Here is a 25,412-nt window from a genome sequence, read left to right as displayed (position 1 = left end):
ATAAGGTGCTGGTTCTCGGAAAGGCTTGTATAATATTTAGTATTATATTTAGGACCACACAAGAATGATTTCATGTTTGAAATATCTTTATTTTTCACTTTTTAACATTTTTGAAAAAGAAAATTACCCAGAACAGCAATAGAAAAATGTGAACATCCATTGTGTGTGTGTGTGTGTGTGTGTGTGTGTGTGTGTGTGTGTGTGTGTGTGTGTGTGTGTGTGTGTGTGTGTGTGTGTATGTATGTGTGTAACTGTCCAGTCATTGACAGTTCCTCTCTCTTTTCCCTGTTTCGCCTTCTTGTCTCATCACTGTATGCAGTTCAGACAAACTACCTGTTTCTGGCTGTGATCATTGCACACAGGTACATTGCATTTCCCACTCCTATTGTTGACTTTGCAATCTTTGTTACTTGGGCAGATCTGACACCTCTTTCTCTTTGGTTGGCCCTGTCTGCTTCTTTCCTGTTGCTGGGTTGTGGCTTTTGTCACCCCACACCTTTCCATTGCTTCAATAATCGGGGTTTGCATTTGGGGGCAGCCTTCCAGTCGACTCCTCATGTGTGGTGTGACAAGCTCCTTTGACAGCTCTTTGAGGGAGAGCCATCGTGCATTGGTGATGCCGCTCTTGAATTCTGGGTGCTGAGCCGTGAAAAAGGTATAGGCATTCAGGGTGGCGATATCAATTATGTTGTACCACAGCACCATGGGCCACCTCTGTGTTTGGCGCTTGCAGGTGTAGGTGCCAACCATCTGGTCAGTGGTGTCTACACCTCCTTTCGTCTTGTTGTAAAATGTGATCACTTCTGTTTTTTTCTTTCTGCTATTTTCATCCACTACTTTGTCGTGGTGCATCGTGCTCAGGAGCATAACAGCTTTTCCTTTCTTTCTGACATAGCTGACCATGGTAAGGCTGTCGTTGAATCCAAACTCTATGCTATGAACCTCCCTGGACTTGGAAGGCTTCATCAGAGGAGGGATGTCTGGCTTGATCTGAGTCCCCACAATAGTGAGATCCTTCTCCAGGAGATGCTGCGCCAGAGGCACACTGGTGAAAAAGTTATCCGTGGTGATGTTGCGACCTGTGTTTCTAAATCTACTACACAACTGCTGGACAATGTTTTCCCCCAGATTCTTCTGAACTTCTTCCCCTGGTTGTCTCCCCGTGTAAACTATACCATCTATTGCATAGGGAATGCGTGCATCACAAACCCAGAAGATCTTTAGGCCGTACTTGGCGGGCTTGCTTGGCATGTACTGTAGAAACTTGAACCTACCCCTGAATGGCACAAGATGTTCGTCCACAGTGACACAATCACTGGGGATGAATCGCTGTCTGCAGTTGACCAGGAACAGGTCCCATACATAGCGGAAGGCTGCCATATGGTCTGTTTCCAGTCGGAAGGCTCTGGTCCTCTTATCATCGAAGCGCAAGGTACGGCGAATGTCTTCAAATCTTCCAACAGCCATAGTGGCCTTGTACATGGGATTATGTAGAGGACTTCCAAACAGCTCACGGACTGATACATCCCAGTTCTTCTCACTTCCTGCAAGCAGGGTCAATCCAATGAAGGCCATGAATTCATCTTTGGTGATATTTTTCCATTCTTTTCCTCTAGCTGTTGCTACTTTCCGTCCTTCCAAGTTTGTGCACTTCATCACCTCTTGTATTATATCATCAGTGATAAAGAGCTCCCATGCATCTTTTGGTGAGACAGTGGTGCTAAGCCCTTGTGCAGGCCCTGACCGACTTCTGAGTATATTGTGGCTCTGTGTTCTGCCCTGGGTGGGAGGTAACTCGCTCCAGTAAGAGCCCTTCCGACATTCTGTTGGACATGATTTGGACACTTTCTTCTTCAGAAGACACAGAAGAGGAATCTTCTGAGTCAGATTGATCCTGTTCAGTTGGATTTCCAGGTGGACGACTGCCACTGCCACCTGGACAATAGTCTGGGTCCTCATCATCAGAAATTTCAGACTCGGAGTCCCACCCCGTTACTGCCTCTCCATCATCCAGCATCTGTAGGACCATTTCAGCTGTGTATCTAGCAGCCATGACACCTTGGATGAGGAAACATAAGAGTAATGTTTTCAATAGATCAATATGTAGCTATATAAATGAATACACACACACACACACACACACACACACACACACACACACACACACACACACACACACACACACACACACACACACACACACACACACACACACACACACACACACACACACACACAATACATATAGTAATGTTAGCTATCTTAGTTAGCTAGCTAGTGTTAGCTAGTTATAAAGTAGGCTAATTTGTTGATACATAATAATAATAACAACAGTCCTGAAAGACACACACACAATATTATATGAAGATAATACTTACACGTATCAGCTCTTGCTGTGTAAAATAATCTTCCTGAGGGGTGACACTTCTGATATAGTCTGTGTGGTCCACAGTTAATGTATTCCTGACAGCCACAGTTGATAAGAATCAAAGGTTCCCATTGGATTCCATAGAACATTTTTGACCCACTTATGGAAGCTTGGGGTAGTAATACAAAAACTACAATTTCTTAAAATGTATAAAAGGTAAGTTAAAAATGTAAATGGCATTATATCAAAAACATGTTTTTTGAGGAATACCTGGAATATGAAATGATAACAATTTTTCATTACGAAGATATTTCAAGAAAACAACCTCACCGGGTCATTTTTGACCCACTTATGCATCTAAGGGTTAAGAATGAAGGATGGGTTCTGTCTCAGCTTTTATGGTAAAATTTGATGGGTTTGTGATATGGGTGAACCAAAAGAGCAAAGGTCTCTCACCATCTTAACTGTTTTTGAAGCTTGCAGTAGCCATGTGATAAACAACAGCCACTGCAAAATATGGCATTTTTATAAACCATCAAACTTCCATGTTCAACTATGGAGTCACTAAGCAGTTTGAGTTTAATGTCAGTGATGCTTAAAATATTGTAAAAGCAAATCATTTCTGACAAATATGTGAACAAATATATCGCATTTATTAGATTGTGTCATGGACAACAACTATAAGCGCTCAAAAAAATAAAATTCACAAAGCATTTGAGAAGTTTGAAGCTATGACATAACGAGATCAATAAGGCATGGGTTGCAAACTGATCATTATATCTTATCAATGTGTAAGGTCATTCTGTGAAAAAACAATGTCTTAACCTTTGGTAAATCAATGGTTGCTTACTCTTTAATCTCGTTACAAGTGACTGTCCAATTGTCTTTGGTTGATTTGATTTTAATGAACAATACAAAATCGAATTCCAACACGACAATCTACCCGAGGTTATGTGATTTAGTCTTAACAAAGGAAAGTATAAATAATGAAACACAGCTTTTTACTTTCACATTTGCACAGATGCAGCACAAGCAACGACTGGTACCTCATGTAGATCTGTGCATTTGTAATACAGATCTAAAGATGTTTTTTATACTTAGATATCAATAAGTTTTGCAATTATTTTTGGGAAAAGGGAAATACTAGAATTTTTGTTCTCTCCTTGTGAGGCCTGAACTTTTTTTTTCCCCATTGAGGGGCCCATCCAATCCTGTTGATTTACAATTCTGTAAAAAAAATATGGCTAGATAAAAAAAAGGATCCTTGTGAAAAATACCTCTTTAATTAAATACAATTTGAAAAATGTGTCTGAATGCTACTTTTTTTCTCAAACTTTTTAATATATTGGCTGCAATCAAATTTACTATTTGGAGAAAATACACTGCGGGACACCATCAGGGATTTACATGCTCCTTTTAAATACATGCACATGCAGTGGTTGGCATCATCTTAACATGAGAACATCATAATGAAGTAGGTATTTGGGATAGTCTAACACCCAACAATAAACCAATCAACAACAAGTTGCAGGAAATGGCAATCGCTGAGACAATAAAGCACTAAATGGAGGAGTTGGGATGTTGCAGCAGTTGGTGTATAAATAATGCAACAGTGAATGAATATTCATACTTTTCACTGCCATTTAACACATTCTCCAGCATTGACTTTTCCCTCACTAGTAACTTAGTTGTACAGGACATTACTGATACATCAATCCATTTGATTGTATTAAGTGACCATGCCCGTATCTCCTAAGTTCTCCACTGTAAGCAGTTTTACAAACAGCCATATGGCGCTTTAATATTTCACTCCTCAGAGATCCAGTCTGACAAGTTCTTCAGGAGAGCGGGCATCCTTCATCGACACAAATAACTTTCTCTAACAGCTCACCAACAATGCTCTGAAAAACAGCAATGTAGGGGAAAAATAATCTGAGAAAAATCTCAAAAGAAGTAAAAAAAGAATATGAAAACCTCGAACTGGAGAAACACATCGACAGCCAAAAAGTACTTGTGCAAAAACTCCCACAAAGGAAAATCTATACTAAGGTGATATAAATCAAAATTGACTGATATAAAAAAAGAAAACACTTTAACAAAAGAAAAGAGAGAACACCATCCCAGCATTAAGAAAGGTTTTAGAGATTCAACGCAGGCTTGCAGTTTTTGGCGAAACACATCAATCAGCGAAACCTGTATTAAAAATGACCAAATAAAAGTTGGGTGGAATGTTATATTCAAAATGTTTTATTCTATCACATAATTAAAATTATCCCAAATTAGGAGTTATCTTAACTATATAAAAATGCCCATAAAGGAACCACTTCAGATTAAAATGAAAACAATACTGTCACAAATTAAAGCAGGAATTCAAAGCCGAATTAAAAAAGTAGCGTCTATTTGGCCTTGTTTGAAATGCAGTGGAGTGGGAATGAAAGAGTTTTTTTTAGTTCTCTTCCTGGCCAGAGGTGCTATAAAGCGGTTGTCTGATGGGAGTGGTGAAGGGGGTTTGAAGGGTCCTTAGTGATGAAGTCGGCCTTTCTTTTCATTGCATGACTGTCTGAGAGTTTGGTTTGAGTGGTGCCGGGGATTTTGGATCCATGCTCAGAAAGTCTTGTGAGAATTCTCACTTTGTCTTGCTAACTATCAAATACAAATTAAATTGAGGTTGTTTCCAGGAGGTTATATAAATACTTTTAAGAAACAGGCTATTTAATGTATGTAGCCTAATAATGACTGTTGCACCCACTATGATGTTCTACGCTGTTTACTAGCCTTAACAGCACAAAGCTGGTAATATTTCACTTGTGAGTCTTTGTATCTTTGTCATCATTGCAAATATTTTCCTGGAGACACTTTGGCGGGAACTAACACAGAAGTTGTTTCGAGTACTTTGCCTGTTCTGTCTATCTGTGAGCTGATTTCGCTTTTTGGGGTTTTCCCTTTCCTGTAGTGCGTTATATAGGTTTGTATGCATGTAAATGGCCTTCAAAGGCTAAAATTACAGATAAATAGTTTCTCTCCTAAACTCCCCCCTGCCTGAAATGTGTTATTAAACGGACATTTATTTACCTAACATAGTGGCATCACTGTGTAACACTGGCGCTTCTATTGGCTTAGCGCTCCAACACATTGTACCTGATAGGCTTAGGGGTTGGACATCTCTCAGCTTTTGTCAAATCACAAAAGAGCCAACCAGCTAACCAATCAGAGCAGACTGGGCTCTGGTTTCAGACAGAGGGTGAAAAGAGGTGCTGCAGCACAGGCAGTATGAGACACATAAAGAGCTTTGTGAACATTAAAGCATGGAAACATGTCAAAGTAGAGGCACGGAATACAAATATGAACCTGAAATTGAGCACAATATGTCCTCTTAAAATTCAAAGCACTCTAAATTGATTACAATAGTCTCAACTCGTTCTACGTGTTATTATAACAATGTTTTTAAAAGATCTTTCTCTCAAACTCATAGCAGCCGAGTTGAGGTGCAAGAGTGTCAAGAGCTCGAAGGAACACATTTGTCTCTCTAACCTCTTTTAATGTGCTCCATGCATCTTGCATGAGTAGTTTTGCTGAGTTTATAAGCTCTGATGCCATGCTTAACTTGCGACTAATTTTAGCCTACCGTGCTTCCTTGGGAGTGAGAGAAAGCCAATATCATCAATAGCACGAAACCTTAAAGCTGGACATGTGGCAACTAGCTTGCTGTGCATAGAACATCATCTACTCCGGTGGTGGAGACTGCATGCTGAACTTCAGCACAGTGACCGGTAAACTGCGGATGCTGTTCTATATTTTATACAAACCCCCGGTGTACACAGTGTTGAAGTGACAAGGTAAAGATAAAAGTACTATAGTATGCTGCTATTTTTGGAATTCTTTACTGCTACATATTTTAGAGGCTTTTTTCAGAAGGGAACTTTTGTTTTATTAATATTTACATATATTTTGTAATTTCAGTATCATTTGTTAAATTGTTACTCAGGAATTACAGCATTTTTACTCTCAACTGAATTTTAACTCAGGGTAAAGGGCTGTATTTCCTAATTTATTAGCCTATTAGATTTGCTTGGCATTTCACTTCCCTGTTGTAGTGAAAGATGACATAACTGGCACCTTCAAGACCTATTTGCTGCTGGAAATTTCTCCTGTGGCAGGGACTGGGCTTCTCAGAATTGCCATGTAGGGCTGGCTCTCTATCTATCAATTATTAATGTGTCTATGTTCTGCTGGAGACCCTCTCACTTGAGGGATGTGCTGTCTCAGTATTATGGTTATTATCTGCTTTTTGACTCATGGAAGTGTTTTGCTATTCAGGGGAGTCACCTGGAATTGGGCGAGAGAGACCTGAGACGATGTGGTAATTGACAATGCATAAAAGAAGAGGCCAGGAAGATGATAAATTGGAGATGTTAAATTGAATCAATAACTCTATACATGTCTCATGAGCAGCTTGACTTATAATTCACTTTTACGGATCATATTCCTTTTACAGTCGACTAAGTTGGCATCACTGTTGGTGGGAATATCAGTTTGAGGCATTTCAATAAATCTACCAACCACATTTGAAACATTAAATATGCAGGAATTATGTTTGTATAGTTAAATAACAGGTACAACAAGTAAAATTCTAAATATCGTGAAAATAACACATACAGTCAGCTGTGATACATGACAGCACGTTCAATTGTGATATATCATTATAACAAATAATCTGCCTTATCTAAGATCCTCTAAAGGCAAATGTTTATGTTCTGGGGAAAAGCAGGAAGAAGCTCTGCTTGTAACACAGAAAAGTGCTGATGTGGATGTCAGGGCGGTGGTTAAGTGTACACATGGTTTCATTCATCATCCCCTAAACCCTAAAGATTGCCTCCACTCAAGAATGTGTTTTTCTTATGTTTATGTACCCTAAAATGTCTGACCTTGACCAAACTGATTCATATCTGTCGAAAGACTGTCACGAAAGAGGTGTTTTCACATTCAAATGGGGAGATGTGATCTGGGATTCAAATGCACCCCGAGCCAGTTGGTCACAAATTCGAAAGCCAATCACTGTCTAATATGCAAATGCATTTAGAGAAACCTGAAACCACCAGTGCATGGTTGACTTCTACACAGCATAGTTTGCATATAGAGAAAGTTTTAAAAGCAAACATGTGGAGAGTGCAATTTTTGGAAGAAATCCTGACTCAAAAACAATGAAAATATTTTTATTTTCTGGATTAAACACTTAAAAATATTGTGAAAGATGGACAAATTAATAAGTTAACTACTTACTGTTTTAATGACCCTAAATACTGGATTAATGCTCTTGTTTAATTACCTGCATGCTTCAGTGGACTTATATATTCACATGCTGTTAGCCACTTGCACTACCATTTACAACAAGCTCCCCAATCTCAGTCACAATCTATCAACAGATTTATGGAATAAATACAATTTGCTGAGAATTGAGCTGAAATATGCAAAAAAATGTGTACTATCTTTTTGTCCACTTGAAGTACAGCTAACAAGAATGAACCCAAAACTAATATATACAGTACATTAATCAAGACTAAAACAATTCAAATCCAATGCCAGAATAGATACTGATTAACTTTGCGTCTAAATACTGTAGCTATAGCATAATTCTCATAGATTTATTTTTGAATGCACACACAGATGCATTATGAGGCAGGTTTAAGAACTCCCTTACCCTAACCCTCTAATGCTTTCCCTCAATTTTGTCTAGATCCTTGGATAAACTTTGAGCATCGTTACCAGCCAGTCTCGGCAGTTCTCTTCATAGTCATTATCGTGGATCATCCAAGGTCATAAAATTCCTACAGTGAATAATCCTTCCATGAATCATTTGGGATTTTGAGACTCTCCCTTTAGCAAGTTTTTGCTTTGTTTCATCCATTACTGACCGTTAGGCTAATACAACACATTGGCTATGCTCTGCCTCTCTTTCTCTTCTCCTGCTGGGCATAGTGTGTCCTACTTGGAACCCATGATACCCAGAGATGCATTGTCAAAAAGAAAGGATGAAGAACTTAGTTATATATAATAGATGAAAATAACCAAACCTGAACACAACATGAGGCTGGCGGGCACTTAAAAACGCCAGACCCAATACTTTCGTGGGGCCATTGGGATTATTTGCAGAACTGTACTGCAGCTTTAATGATGATCCATTGAGGGTAACTGTGGTCAAAGTAGTGCAAATGAACACCCTCTGGATTCCAAAGAACTTGCTAAGGTATAAATATCGAAGACAAGCAGGGAAAAAAAAACGACAGGCACAATTCTTTGTTCAGATCTCAAGGCAAAAAGCTCTAACAGCTCTCGCCCTGCAGAGTCACTTTTAAGATGGGGCACTATTGTGCTTCAAATTTGACCTACACAGGTCCAATCCTGAGATTTGAAGCAAAATGTTTTCCTGTGGTGGATTGCAGAGGCCTTCCTCTTACAGGTTTGCATACATTTTTCAACCCTGCAATATTTCCCCGGATATATCCATTACCGTATAGATGTTCATTATAGAGCTGCAGGAAGCACTGCAGGGAAACACTGCTCTCCTGTAGCCTTTTCATCAAGATGAAAACACTACTCGGCTACCGCTGCTGTTGCCGTGGAAACCTGGTCACTCTCACTCTTTTACCCACACTCTTCACCACTCGCTTCATTAAGTGCACCGCTGCTGGCAATTAGAATAAAACCAGCGGCAGGGATGCCTGTCTGGAAATGCAGTCTCCAATTAAACACTTTGAAATAGCAATGTTTCTTCAAACTACATCTGCTCTCTATATAATAAACCATGCACCTGGGAGCCATGCTTCTAAAAGCCTGCACTATGGTTGCCATGCAGATGAATGACTTCAAAATACATGTCTTTTAGTACCAAATGTAAAAAGAATCAGACACTGCCTTGTTACTTTGAAGCTTTTTCAAGCTTGCACTGCACTCAAAAAGGCAAAACAATGTTCCAGACATTGTCACGGTTATTTCACAGGAGGAGGAAAATGCCTGAGTGATCAATCCAAATCTGCATCTTTGTGTATGCACTACAATTTCAAGTACTGGAGAGAGAAACACACACTTTTTTGCTCATCCATTCAAGGCCATTTCTAAATGATTGATATCAGAAATATAAAGTGGAACGTGATGGCTACAAGTCTTTAAGCCGTATCACACTCAGCCATTTATATTACTGCCTGGCATTTTTACTTTGATTAACTGACGATGTTATTACGGCATTAAAATTGATGAAGTAAATTTAAGTGAATCATCATTACAGGACGTTTGCGTTAAGTGAATAAGTACTCTTGAGGACTGCACTTGGTATGTTTCGTATGCAACATCATCATTAATTTAATCTTGCCTGTCAGTTGCTCTCACATATACTAAAAAGTGGGAAAAGAGGACGTACTGTATGTTTTACAGTAGGCACCGAAAAGCAGTCAGTGCAACTTCTTCATACTCAGCTGAGTCTGTGAAGCTTTGCATCACTCATTTAACACTCTATTACCTCCCACCTGAGCACGCTCTCAGTCATTACTGAATTACCTACAAGCTATCCATTTGCATTGACAGACCTTTTGTAATTAACAACAAGCCCTCGAACGGTAAAGTCAAATGTAACTGCTGATTTAACAATTTAAAGTGCATGAAGTCACCGGAATTGATGATACAATCAACAGCATCACAACGTCAATTTTAAAGATAATTGTTTCAATCTATCTTCTGTAAAGTTATGTTGACTTTGACCAACAAATAACCCTAGCTCATGTTGACGTGGACCAACTACACCAATAACCCTAACCAAACAGTTATTTAAAGAGGCCATATTACGCAGATTTCCATGTTTATATTTGTATTTTGTGCCTCAACTGTAACATGTTGTCAACTGTACTTGCAAAAAAAAACCCTATACAACACAGTACGGGGATGAGTAAGAACAAAAGGGCCTCTTTTGTCTATGAAAACCTAGAATACAGATGTATTTCCTGCCATACAAACCCTCAAAAACTATGGAAAGGTCCTCAATTCTGGCTGACAAATTATTATTTTAGGAATATATCGAAAAAAGTAATCTCAGAGCTAATAGCTTCACTTGAGTAATTCTATGTGTAAATAGAGACAGTGGTTGAGAGTGTTTCGAAATTAATTCAAACAATGAGGCACACCGCCACCAAGATCAAGAGCTTGTTGTGAAGCGACGGCACTGAGTGAGATTGAATTTTAGTTTGCTGTAATGATTTGTTGCACGAGGAAGCGACAGAATGACTGTGAGGTGAAAGGACACAAGATTTGCTTTAATCAAAGGTATCAATATGATAAAAGGAAAGAGTGTCTCTTTCGTGCACAGTGGCTACATTTAATTATGTCAAAAGTAATTGGTCAGATAACAAGCCAGAAATCTGCTTGTGGAATTACTCGGCTGTGAAACCCCAAGAGTGTTGCTTTTCTAAGAATTCTAAAGGGAATTAATCTTTGACTTTTGCTCCGTTACTTGAAGGTGGAATGTAATATGTGGCTGCTCATGTGGAAGATGTTCTCCTTACACAATAATCCTGTCAACACGAGAGACATAAAAGAAACATGATAACTTTCCACGCCGCTGATGCTTTCAGATAACATAAACCGTTTTAATTTAAAATTATATAAATAATGTATGAGAGCTATGCAATAGTTTTTTTTTAAAACATCATTTATTTTTGTAACATAAAGAAATGTCAACCTTTTTAATAATGTACTCTTATTGCTATGTACAGTATACAATATACATACACTCCATTAATGTGATATGTGTTACTGAAGGAAAGATGATGGTAAAATGTATTACACTAATGGGGACTGCACTATGTTAGAATTGTCATTACAACATAGCCTGTGCTTTTCTATTATATGGTGTAATACATATAAAGATGTAGTGGGAAATTAAAATATCAACACTGACAAAATACATGCATCGCCTAAAAAAACTAATGGTGATTTGTTTCTAGCAGTACAGTCCAAAACTGTCTGATGACAACAATATTGTCAGAACAGGAGAATGGCTTTTCTAAGTAAAGGTTAAAAAAAGAAAAACTTCAATAAAGAAAACTGATGCCCCCACCACACCTTGGTGGGGGCTTTAGGATAAGGTAGAGTAAACAAATAGTAAAGATACACTGCAGCAGGGATTATGAGTTATAAACCTAGGTCTCACAGAGCAATCCAACAAATCGGCTTCCCCACCTTCAGGGAAATAGTTTCTGGAATTCCCTTTGCTAAAACAAACCTGTTCCATCTAAGCAATAAAAACCTTTTGCTAAACCAAATCCTTAAACATTGGAACGTTGGTGACTTCGTGTTGAGTTATATAAATTATTATTTTTTTGTTGCAAGCATGCCTGTCTAGAGAGCCATCACAGACAAATGTCTCTTGTTCCGTCAGAGAAACTAAATATTGCAAAAATGACATAATATATTAACACTTTCTTTACTGTGGCAGTAGATAATATTAACATCATTACGAAGTAAATGATTGCACAATGTAATGGCTGTAGAATAATGACCCCACTGACGTTCAGACTTTAAGCCTCACTTTTACTGTGTCATTATGTCTGCCATGGGGTTGCGATCTCTCTATTACAATACAACCCTATATTCACAATGATTAACAGAGATCATTTTTTAACAGGCTACTCAACACGACTGTTAAGAGTAGCTATCCTCAGATAGTGGCACAACTGTACTAATGCTAAACTACCTGGTAAAAAAAGCCCTGTTGACAGAAGGGGGCAAAAAGGGCAACAAAAGTAACTTACTGTTTACTAAGGTGGGTTGGTAATAACAACTCCAGCCTCCTTTTAATACAGCACATGTTTGACTCTGCCTTTTTCACATCTCTAAGACCAGGGTTTTCAGTTCTTTCAGATTATCTGGGAGTCACAGTTGATTCTTGCTTTCGACAGTAACCCTTTCGCTAGAGGTAGCCATGTTGCTAACGGCGTTGTATATAACTTTTCTTGTTCATATGAAAGATAATATGTTATCAATGTGTCCACTTTGGAATGAAATGCAGAGTATCTTGCGTTTTTGGTAGCTCTTAGGAAAATTATCCATTGGGCCTGTCCAATTACAACAATAGCTTTTTGGAATGCTTATCTACCATCAGAACCTTTTTTTCCATCTGTAATGACAGACAAAACTAAATTATTTTGTATCTTTTATTCAGTCATTCAACTGTAGGTTTAGCTCAATTGCCCAAAAGAAATTGCAATTTTCACCACATAAAGGTTACAAAAGCCACACTGCAGATAATTAACAAAACAACTTCTATTTACTTTGACACGAGCCAAGCCTTGTCCACAGGTACCAGCCAGCGACTCTCCCCCATGCACCTGCTGGCTTTCAGGGTCGAGGCTGACGAGGTAATGCGGATCAGGTGTTGTAATTGAAGATTGCCACCAGCTGGTTGTAGTGTAGCTTGGCAGGGCGAAAGCTGGCTGTCAGGCTGAACAGGTGAGCGGGGCTTCAGTGCTGCTGGCCTCTGTTCACAACAAGCCCCTTGTTCATAGAGAGGCACTTGTGTCTCCAGGCACCACACAAACACAATAGCAGTATAACAAAAAGAGAATGAACCTTTCATGGAATATTAATTTGAATCTGAAGATAATCTGAAATTAAAACCAACTAACCTCATTAGCATCATCTCATTGAACATGTGAAGTAGAAAGAATGGAGCCACAATTTCAAACATTATTTCCTTGTCCAAATAATTTCTAGGCTGGCTGTAGCGACAATATTCACTTAGTTTAATGTAAACCACCCACACACTCAAAGGCATGTGGGCCAGTAGCGATGTGTATTAGATTAAATCAGCCGCAATTCTCTTCAAAACTCTGCTAGCCAGGGAGGGCTCACTCAGTACCTCTTTGTAGTCTTAAAGGATACATTTAATACTTTCCATTTACAACTCTAAACCAGACAAACATGACATTTAAGCAGTAATCTAATAAGCCACCACTACAGGTCCAAATGGAATTAACACAGTTAGCATCCGCCTAAGATGTATTCAGCGTATACATAGATGTCTTCAGATGTCTAAAGTACATTAGCAGTTTCTGCCTTCCCTCTCATACTCATTTCCATTAACAGCTTAAGCCGTGCATGTTCAATATCTACTTCTCCGTGCAATAACTAATAAAGGCTCTCGACATTGGAGGTCATGATGGGATTTTTCTATTTCGCTCAAGTGCCCACTTGAATTTCAGTTAGATATACTCTTAGAACTCTGGGCAACTCTATTACAAACACCCACATATGTTTTTTTAAATGCGCAGTGGTTCATTAGGACCTGATTTTTCCCTCTTGTGGTTAAGATCAGACTATCCAAAAACAATAATAAGCATATCAATACAGGATATGCGACTACTCTGGAGTATGCAGGCACACAAGAGTACAAGTTGTACCAGTTGCAAACACAAATACCCTTTTTTAAGGTATTTTTTAAAGTACTGCTCAGACATAAATCATGTGAGTGAATTGTATTTTGCCCTTTTAAAAGCTACAGGGAGATACTTGTGGATTCTACAGTTATGGGACAATTTGTGTGACCACCAGCTTTCCCTGCAACTTTCCCCAACAATTGGAATCGGGTGGGGTGCAAACCAGCACCCTACTGTATGCCTCTCAAACGGCTACTCTGGCTCTGCAGCATGAGAAACAGCAGCCCTCCATAGAGAGACAAGTCAATAAACAGTTACTTGGGCCAGTGGGTTGTTTGTCAAGTGCAATTACAGGAGGAAAAAAACCAAACATTTTTGAGACTGATGTTACCCAGTTTGAACCAGGTAGAGATTGGAATGGAAAGAAAACGTCAATGATTGGAGGATGGATTGGAAGAGGTGTGTGGCAATTTTTCCTCTCAGTAATACGAGCTGCTGTAAAGGACCACAAAAAGGGGCCAGAGAAAGCTGCTCACAAAAGAAGTGGGCGAACGAAGACAAGGGTAGACAGGGGCCATGAAATATGCATGTTTGTCCTGACGTAGAAGAGATATAAAAAAAGATACAAACAAGATACAAATAAAAACAGAACATAGGTAAATAAATAAATACTATCCATAAAATATGCTACAGATTTCAAAGCGTGATTGTTCATCGCTCCAAAAAATGCAGGAGAAAAGAAAGAACATAAATAGGTCACAGTATCCGAGCGTGTTCACTCATTAAGATTCAGGATTTACCATCAAGTAAAATGACATGACACATCCAAACTCATCCGTGAGAACAGATGAAATCTCAGAGCAAATGAAATGTTAAACAAGAGCTATGTGTAGAACACTGTATTGCTTGAGGGCATTACACGCTGTTGTTGTAAGACAGTCTTGGCCTATTACTGTACAATTTACGGGCAGTGAATTGTAATTAAATATTGTGTCTAATTAGCGGATGCTTTCTCGGTGAGTTTCACAGAGCATTAGATCAACCTTCCTCGAAATATGTGTTTTATTGATACAATGTAAAAAGTCTTGTATTTATTTTTGAATTCAAGTACTGTATTGGTTTAAAGTTGGCTCCAACGAAGAAGGGCTCAGAGGTATTTGACAGAGGTAGCTCTTTCAACATTTGAGGTTCTTTCATGGTATTTAACTAGGAGAGTAAGAACGCTTGTTAGGGAGTTTTTCGGAGGAATATTAGCTTTCCTTCCATTAGTCCTTGTAATACTTATTTAAGTGCAGAGTTCACAGCCCAATCATCTGACACTCAAAACTAATCACCTGTCTTATACAATCCGTCAACCTTTTATAGAGGGCCTCTAGGTGAGAGAATAATTGGTTCTGGTTCACTTTCTTCAAGGAGGGAGCTGTTGTACTTCCCTTTTTGTTTTTGTTTTATGTTTCTTATTCTCTCTGAGGGTATTTAGTTATAGGTGGCTGTGGAAACTCAAGCAAAATAGAAACACCCAGAGACACTTTAGCAGGCTGACTTTGCTGAATAGTTCAGAGCCAACTGTCACTTCAACATATCCAAGTAATTGATTGGCTCATTATCCTAACGCCACATTATCTCTGTGTGAGCCTTTACGTTATTTGGTTGCAGCAACCTTTTATTCCAACGGGGGTTTTATTGCTGAAATAAATTTGCAAGTGCTTACCGGATTCATAACTTAAACACTCCTCATAATCCTGCGATGCTTTGGAAGTGCTAAATGTTAACATTTCATTTAAATACTGTTGTTTTAAGCTGAATTAATGTCCAAGAGTCTCTTCATTTACCACTTATTGAACATTCATACAGTCCAACATTTATCGACAAGTGCTATCTTTGCTGAGATGCGCTTTCAGCGGGGATCAATATTAAATAGTAGCAAAGTGTACATCATCAATTTTTTCAGAGCCTTTAAGATGTGATTTGCTTCTTTATTACAGCACACTTTCTCCCTAAAGTGCAGCACTAGAAACATATTGATGTTATTTCCAAATCATTACGCGTGTTACATGTCTTGTTATTATTTCCACTTTGCTCCCTTTCAAAACCTTTTATTTGACTGTCACTAACCCCACACACAAGCACACCTATACTCCACAGTAATCACTAGTGGGTTGTAATCTTCACAAACGGCTGACCATCTCCCCTGAAGTGACAGAATGTAACCTTTAGGAGGAACTGGCCCATCTCCTCAGGGAGAGTCAGTGTAGACAGACACCAAATTCACAACGAACAAGTCTTTTAAGAGGCAGCCGAAAGGGCACCAGCTTGCTGAGGGGGATACGCGTGCAGCTCACGGATGTCAAACCCTTGGAGCTTTGCCTGTTCACCGCTTGATAATTGGTCATCTATCTACTCTCCTGTGATCACCAGTTTAGTTCCAGCTCCGTGGGTCAGTCATTTATTTCTGGTCTCATTGCTGCTTGTTTGTTTCCAGTTGTGTAGGCAGCTGTTTACTTCTGGTCCTATGGTCAGGAATGTATTTCTGGTGCTTCAGTCAGTGCTGTACGACTGGTTTCAAGGACATTGTGGGAGATGTGCAGGGCTGCAGTCACTTTCTGCTTGATCTTATTAATTAGTTTCACACTCATTTAATGCGGTGGAAATATTGTGTTATGGTCATATATCCTGGAGAGATGGAAAGACAATATAATGCCATTTCTGGGGAAATTGCAGCATTGTTTAGAAAGCTAGAGGCTGGGTTATTGTTTCATGTACAGCTGGGAGCTGGACAGCTTTGTTGTAAAAAATGTATAGGAGCTGAACAACAGTACATTGCTGGCTACACTTTCTGTGAAGGAAAGGTGATGCAATAAGACCTATGGCCTAAAGAATTGTAAGAGCTTGAATGCATGGAGAAAATGTTGTCATAAAAGTCTAGTTTGAAAGGATAAACCATCAGCCAAGGTCTAAAGCACAGCTGCTTATTTTAATAGCTCAGACAGCTTTTCTGTGGCGGAAGCAAACAGAGACAAACCTAAACGACACATTACAGGAAAGGGAAAACCCCCCAAAACATCACAGGGCGCTTTAAAAAAGTCACCTTACATTTTTCTTTAAAGAAGATTTTGCTCATGAAGCCTGACAGAAGTTTATTCTGCCACACTGGCTCTTACATTTAGAAAAATCCAGAATATGTGATCTTTTGGTGGGTTTTCTTTTGAAAGCCGGTGTGTGTCCCCGTGTGTGTGTGTCCCCGTGTGTGTGTGTCCCCGTGTGTGTGTGTTTGGGAAGTAAGGATTAGGGTTTGGTAAAAAAAAAATTGAACTACCCTTTTTGATAGAAAGACATTTTTTGTGTCTGTGTCGGTTTGAGTGATGCCAGTAACGATCCAACAATTGCAGGCACACAATAGAGATTAAATGACAGGAGTTGTTTAAACAAACAAATAAGTTGAAATAATACTGCCAGTACAAAAATGTTTGTACAGTTACTGTTTTGTTGAGTGACTGGTAAATGCCACAGAGATCAGAGGCAGTCTAATTAGAAAAGCTCAATCAGCTGTTTGTTCCCTCTGCAATTAAAGGTTTCCATGGTGATGGTAAGTGCTAAGTGACTCCTGGGTCAGAATGTTCATTTAACGAACAGAAGCACTATTCAAACTCCAGCTTATTATTCAAAGACTGTTACTCCTACAACCTTTGTTTGTTTTTTCATTTTTTCACCTGAAAACAGAGTTCCCCATTTCCTCTCACATACTTTGTAGCTCTCCTACAGTCTTAAAACAGACCAGCTAGCAACCATAGCTAACCCTACCATATCTACAAGCATCACTCAGAAACAACATGCTTGATTTGATTGGCTGTCTGGGCCAAGAGTGCCAATGAAAGAGTGGTTCTAGTTCAGTAAATATTACTTTTATTTATAAGAACCTGAGAAAAAAGAAGATGCACATTGCTAAAACAATGGTTTTTCTGTAGATGTAGATATTCCTGAGTTAAACACTGACCGGCATGGTATCCCATCTATTTATTTTAATGTGGGGGAAATTCTTCAAGACAAATATTTCACAAAGTATGAAAGATGCAATCATTAACTGTGTTGGTACTATGTATTTTGGAGATATTCTTGTCCGTTTGTGCATGTCTATACACTCCTTCAAAAGGGCCCTCTGAACTACCTGCACAGATGAGACTGTAAAATGGATTTAGAAAAGTATAATATAAAGGAAAGTTTTATTGCAGTGAGTTAGTTGTGTGTGTTGAATAAAGTTGAGTGGGCGACACCCATAGCACTATATTAAATGGAGCTGGGGGGGCAGAGTGGACAGGATGAGTCAGCTTTGTAAATGCAGAGAGAGAAGTAAGTAGTAGCTTACGTATTGACCGGAGATTTGGTTGATGTCTCTGGTGAAAAATATATGAAATCTATATGACAGCAATAACTTGAGGCCTTTTCTGAAACTCTGCCAAGAATACAAACTGCTGCTTAATCAGTGATGGAGGTTTCTCCTAATTGGCAGTCTCCTCGAAAATACGTTTGGGGTGAGTGTTGCGCCAGCATGAGAAAAGAAATATTGATCAACTTCTACCTAGATATTGCTCTTCTAGTGGGAAGGTTTATTAAATACACTGCTTTAAAATCTCTATGGGGGAACATTTAAATGTTTCATTTACAGATAATGATTGGTTCAGCTCATAAAAATTCCTGAAAACAGTATCCAATGGAGATAAGAACAATATTCATTCACTCTTTAATCATTAACCACTTCTATTGGGCTCCCTGGAAACAATTTAGACTCAATTTGAGAGAGAATCCCGAATGAGGAAGACACTTCGGCTCAGTCACTCTGTGATAGTTCACTGATAGGGGTTGGAGTGATCAATTCAGTATACATTTCAGAAGATGATGGTTTGAAGTAAAATATGGTATGTCAATATCTTCATCAAAACAACAGATTCAATTATCAATTATGTGTAATGTAAAAGGAGAATGAACCCTATGCAAATTATTACGAGACATCATTTTTTGCTTGTTTTTTTTGCTTTCCACACTTGTAGAGTCATTTTTGTCAGAAGGTAAACAATACAACTGTCTCGGGTCTTGATGAAACACTCAACAACAGACAAAGTGAGTGAATAGCAGAGGAACATAGTGAAGCATTTAGAAGTTTCCCTCTGAAAATTAGTGGAGACCCAAAACAGAGGTAAAAATGAGGTGTACAAATGAGATTATCAGCCTGTTATTAATGAAACTGCCTTTACCAGACAAGAACTAATAAACATTCTTTAATATCCATTTTTTTTTACCATTATCATCTCAATTATAACCATGGAGAAAACTAATTAAGGGAGATGAGAGGTAGTTTGATAGTTCTATCATTGCAATGTAAGAGTACAAAAGAAATTGAGTTTATGAATGCAACGCTAATGATTTAGTGAATATGGCACATTTGAGGAGTCCTACATCAATGTTGTGCCTTTTCGTGGTTATTCTAAAGAAAGAGCACATTGTTCAAAGCCATTTAAAAGTAGTTGATCCTATAATATGTCTTGCCAAAAAACATGCTTTTTATTATCATTTTCCTTCAGTGTGCTCCCACTCACATTTTGTTACAGCTTATGTCATGGAGAGCCATGAAATTACCAAATGGGCGCATGGCAGGAAAATACCTGCTTGTCCCCAATAAGTCTGTCACTTTACAAGGTCACTGAGCTTGATCTGCTCTGGTGCCAAATTAGGGCTCTCTGTATCATGAAAATTAAATTGACAGGAAATTCATTCGCTAATGAAACAGTTGAAAGGACTAAGCACTTGTTATCTCAAATGTCGCCCAAAGTGTTTTTAAAAAACGACATTGTCCATCTCTAGCTTTCTCTCTGCTATAATGCAGGCTGTCATTCATTTCCAGACCTCACTTTCAAAGCCTTTTTTTCAAACACACCTCATTAGACTTCACCTCCTCTCACTGTCGATCTTGTCTAATTAAAAGTCTCTCATTCTTCCCCTCACCTCGTGTGTCTGGTACACGTCAAATAAAGGTCTCACCCTATCCTTTTTCTTTCCGCTCCCAACCAAATAAACTCTTCGTCTTCTTTTCCTCTGCATTCACATCTTTACTAAATAGAAAAATCTGTAATTGAATATTCTCGTCTCCCTCCTTAGGCTTTAAGCATTCTATCTGCACCTTCAAAACACCTCTAACCTTGGTTCCCAGCCAATACGGTTTTCTTGCTTGTCTTCTTCCTCACTGCAACTCTAAATCTTTTTTTTTGGATCAGAGCCCATTCTCTTCGATGTTTAAGATCACAACATCTCATCTGTTTCCTGTTCCACTCTTGCAACTCCTCTCAGGAGTCTCTCTTTTGTAACCCTAAACATATGGGACGAAAGTCTGTTGAATAAGGGAAGCTGAAGCTTTTCATTTTATCTTCTCCATATATTTTTTCCCCAGTTGTACAGTCTACACAACAACAGAGTGAGTGTAAAATTCATTTTTCTTTCAATAGTGTATGATATTAAAATCTGTATTTTTTAACATTGCAGTTGGGTTATTTCCGATCATATTTCTCAAACATGTATGATAAAATCACCTCTAGAACTATACCACCTTGTTTCCATAGAGAATGAATGAAAAACAAACTCATTACAGATCATTTTTCATGATACTATGTATTTATGAAACGTTTATGGCAGAAACTGCAAAAGTGCAACCACACAAATGCACAGTGATAAAGGTTAATGATTCTGCTTTCATATCAAAGAGCAATGTATTTATAAAACAGTATGTACACAACTTGACATTTTAAAAAAGTATTTATTCAAAGAGGTGCAGAACTGTGTATGAGTTAACTAACTAGGACACAAGCTATTTAATTATGGCTCAGTGATGTTTTGATATGTTTTCTTCGTTGTAAAACATGTGTAGGAGATTTTGTTTAAGTACTGTGAAGGCATAAAAACACTTAATTCATGAGGATATGACAAGCTGTCAGGACTTCCTGACTTCCATAAGGTTGTGATGTCACAAATATACATACAGTATATGTAACAAATGCATTACAGTCATGCAGAGATGTGCCCAAAGCAAAAGACCCAGAAACACTGACCAATCAGAGCAAGATCAGATTTTTTTTCAAAAGTGGGACTTAAAGATTGCTAAACAATACATTTCAGACAGAAGGGGAATACATGTACATTCAGGCATACTGTATGGGGAAAGCAATGTGTTATCTTAATATTAAATTGCATAAACATGTCATGGTAGATCCCAAAAACAAGTATAAACCTGAAATTGAGCACAATATGTCCCCTTTAATATGTCGTTTTCATTTAATAAGTCCTTTCTAATATGTTATAAATGTAAATAACTCAACACTTATATGTCCTTCACTGATGCCTTCACTTGTATGTGTTTATTTGGGAGATAAGATTATCTCTTGAAGTTTGTACTTTAAGCTGTGAGGTTGTAGAGGGCATAGTAGGGGATGGCTGTGGCTAGAGGAGTCAGGATTTAATGTTCGGCTGCAGAGCCTGCTCACGTCCTCTACCCTAGCTGTTTATCTCCTACTGAGCAGCAAATTTCTCAGGAAAGTGATGTAGTCTATCTCGCTGCCAAGTGCAGAATTTAACTTCATACTTCCTCCCGAAGGATTTATTGAACACTAAAAACGATTTGATTTTGTGCTGCCTAATGAGCCGGATTTAAATTCCTGCCTATGTATTTGTGCTGCCTACCTAACCAAGGATAACTTGTGTGAGATAGAACTTTCTTTAATAAAACATTTGAAGTCTGCATGGTATGTTTGAAGCCTAACTCACAAGTAAAAAAACAAAAAGGCTATATGAGCCACAGCTCTGAAAGTTGAACAGTTGGGGATGCTGCTTGCCAAATACTGAATGGCAGCATATAATCAGTTTTGGAGAATCAAGACTCTGTTGATTACGAGTATCTGTGGAAGACCAGACTTTTGAAGCCGTGAGTGCTTGGCAACTGTGCTGTCCAATGATGAACACTCATTACACAGTATTTAAGGAAATCTTAAAACAGTTATGGAATGAGAGTTTAGTTAAAGAGATTTCGACACAATACCTGTTCTTGTTTACTAGGATTACAGCTTGCTGTTTGGATTCACTTGTCTTCTTATCCTGCCTGAAAGTTAGTGAGATGAGCAAAATGTCTTTAAATGCAAACACATGCTCTCTGCACAGCGAGTATGGACAATTTCTTACATTCATGGGAGGATATTGTTAAGACACAACTAGAAATTGTTTGTAAATGGGGCAAACGTTGAAAAACACACATACATATAGGGTATCTGGAACAACTCCCGAACTGTGAAAACAGAACGCAGTGGGTTTTTTGTGGGTTGGCCAGAAAAAATTTGGATACAAGAAGGCATTCAAATTTGGCTTCCCTCATTATGTCACATTCAGCCACATTGGAATATACCGCCCCTCGTCAAGTGTCTCCACCCACGGATGTAGAATTAATTTTGCAAAGGAGCGACACATATTTTCCTCGCAATCACGGCGGACTTGGCTTTTTTTGCATAGTCTTACAGATACAGGTGCCAAAACTGAGTGTTTTTAACTGAATGTGATTAACTGAGGTGTTTTCAAGCAGACAGTACAACAAATGAACCTGAAAATGCACAATATATCCCCTTTAAATTTTAGAAATTGTACTTCATGTAATCCCATTAGTTGTGGTGTGAATCCAAATTCTGCTGAAGTTGAATTTGTTTTCTCTATTGTTAGCAATACATTTCTTAGGACACAAGAAGGAAGGTTGAAGGAAGCCTGGAAATAATAGTGTTCATTTACATAGCAACACATTTATGTACAATGAATATAGGCTATGATATTCATTTGGCTGGTTTTGCTTTCCCGAAGGATCATTGAGAAATGAAAGCATTTAGCAAAAGCAAAGACATTTCTATTGCCAACTCGGTACACAGGGTTCATGTGCTTTACATGAATTAAATCAAAAAGTAACATGGACCGATAACATATATCTTAAAGAGGGTAAAAGGATAGCGGCTTTTTGATAATCCACCTTAGGGAATTTCTATTGCCCCTTGTCATATTTTATTTAAATCGTTTTATGAGTAGTGAAATATGAATGTAGCCTACAACAGGTATTCGTTTTATAGAAGTCATTGTGATCATATCTCAAACCAGTGCCCGTTGTCAGACCATTAATCACGTCCTTCCACTTGCATGCCACATGTGGCAGGAGATTATTATCATGAGCAATAGCATGTGTATAGCACAGCTGATATTGCAAATGTTACAACTGTTGTTGCCTGACAGGTTGTAATATTACATTATGTGATGGACAGTTATATTACATTATCTGTGATTGAGAGTAATGAAATTACTACACACAATTGAACCTTCTGATGTGCAACTCTTCTTTGCTGCCACAATTAATGATTTAGAGTCTGAAATAGTTTAACAGCGTAGTGAATTGAAAAAAGAAAATAATTTTAAAAGTGCCAATTTGGTAGCTGCCAATATGACATATTTCACTTTCATAACGAGGAGTTCTTTCACGCATGACTAAACCTGTATTTCCCCCCTTTGCTCTTACGAGATGGAGGCCATTTTTTCTCTCTTTGGCCATCACAGTAACAGTCAAGAAGATTTGACAAGCATGGCAGGTTTCTCCTTCTCAGCCTAGAAATGGAAGACGGGGAAGCAGCAACTTCTGAAGCCAATTACTTAAGTTTGGCCTGTTTTCTTTCTTTCTCTTCTCCCCAGAAAGGATTGAATGAAAACTTCCTACAGTCCTCCTTATCGTATGGTAATAATGTACCATGGTCTGCATGTTTTCATGCGCCAAGTCATCCTCACATCGTGTATTCTCTTTATTTGCAGCGCATTCTAATCTCCCTTCGTATTAAAAAAAAGGTACTTAGAAGATCCTTTTGCAGAATAGCTGCTTCTCCTGCTGCATTGTGCCAACAGGGAACATTTACTCAGAGATTCTTTGCAGTGTTTAGATAAGACTTTGGATGCTGGTGACAAATCAAATGCATGTCTGTGGGAGTGTGAGAGGACAGCAATACAGCCAATCATGCAAAGCTGTGCTGCTTCTCTGCCAAAATGAGATTCATATCAGGAGTGAAAAGCTGCATCGTGAAAAGGCAGCAGAGAATAGTACAAAAATATCCACCTAAATGTTAAAGAACATATTTGCATGCCAAATAACCGTGATCACGAAACAAAAGAAATATAACTGAGAAATAGATGTTCCATTTATCTGGGAAAAGTCAGCACCACCTCATTTTGCAGTCAAAACAAATTAAAACACATTTTTTACATGGTTGTTATTTACTAAACAGCTCGTACAAACTATATTATATTTTAATATTATTATGTTTAAACAGCTCCTAGAAATATTTTATATTAAAGTGATACTAATACATGGCACATGAATAACATTTGTATGTTCTTTTGTGCATAGTGTTTGTTCACTTCAATTAAGGGACCCTGTTCTGCTTATTCTCAGGTTCCTTAATTACATTTTGTGCCTCTACTGTGAGATGTCTCCATGCTTCAATGTTCAAACAGTCTTTATTTTTCTCATACTGCCTGTGCTGCAGCACCTCTTTTCACCCTCTGTCTGAAACCAGAGCCCAATCTGATCTGATTGGTTAGCTGGCCCTCTCTGTTATGATTGGTCAACCCTTTAGATATGTCCCACCCACCTTAAGCCTAACATGTAAACTGTGTGGGAGCGCTAGCCAATAGAAGCGCAAGTGTTACATGGTAATTTAACTATGGAGCGATGTAAAAGAGGAGTCCAATGGAGGCGTCTCATGCACAAAAACCTATATAACACACTACAGGAAATGACAAAAACCCAAAAAGTATAATATGGCCCCTTTTAATGTTTAAACACGTATTTTTGAAGAAGAAATATGATGTTCTACCTCAAGGACTTTGACTGTCAGAGGGCTCTTAGTTAAAACGCACCTTTACCATTCGTGTGTGTTGGCGTGTTGTTGAAGTAGCCAGAGGGGATGCAGTGAAAGAACAAAGGAGGCAGAGCAGGTTGAATATCATCTGTCTATTTCTTCCTGCATTGTAGCAAACAGCCTCTCATGGTTCCGTGAGAGTATTTAAGAAAATTATAGTTGTACCTCAAACAAATTGCTCATGTCAAAAGTGCTCTTAGGATAAGATTTTATTCTAAAAAAGGTGGAACATTTTATGATCTGTCCCAGAGTACATAATTATCCAGAGATAAGTAATGATTTGACAATGGCTGAGTGGTAAAAACAAAAACCGAAACATTGTAGATCAAAAATGTCATAATGTATGAATGTATTTTGATCATTCTTGTTTCAGTATGACTGGTGAACATCTGACTACCATTCTATTACAAATCTCAAGGAATGAATGAAGCTCTGATTTAGTTCTTCGTTATGTACTGCTGAACATTGTTTCACTGGATAACGTAATGCTCCTGCCTTTAACTTCGAGAAGCAAAAAACAAATCTTCAAAAGGAGGTGGTAACAGGTCTCAACGGGACTGACCTCACTGTGAAAAAGTAAAGAAAAAAAAACAACACAGATACTCAAAGAGGAAAAAAAATCAATAGCACATACAAGGGGAAATAAATAGAACA

General features: G+C 38.4%; 1 protein-coding gene across 1 annotated transcript; it reads right to left on the bottom strand.

Annotated features, from left to right (window-relative positions):
• Window positions 1-306: 306 nt before the first annotated feature.
• On the bottom strand, window positions 307-1,959 carry LOC134872175 (piggyBac transposable element-derived protein 4-like). The gene has a single exon (XM_063895348.1). The coding sequence runs from the start codon at window positions 1,957-1,959 to the stop codon at window positions 307-309; it is 1,653 nt and encodes a 550-aa protein (XP_063751418.1).
• Between the last annotated feature and the right edge of the window lie 23,453 nt (window positions 1,960-25,412).

Source organism: Eleginops maclovinus, chromosome 11 (genome assembly GCF_036324505.1).
Source record: "Eleginops maclovinus isolate JMC-PN-2008 ecotype Puerto Natales chromosome 11, JC_Emac_rtc_rv5, whole genome shotgun sequence".
NCBI lineage: Eukaryota > Metazoa > Chordata > Actinopteri > Perciformes > Eleginopidae > Eleginops > Eleginops maclovinus.
Note: the sequence above shows the minus strand (reverse complement) of the source record. Positions and strands in the feature narration are given on the sequence as shown.

Coding starts and splice junctions, on each gene's coding strand:
- LOC134872175 (XM_063895348.1), bottom strand. CDS start 1,959: ATGAGGACCCAGACTATTGTCCAGGTGGCAGTGGCAGTCGTCCACCTG.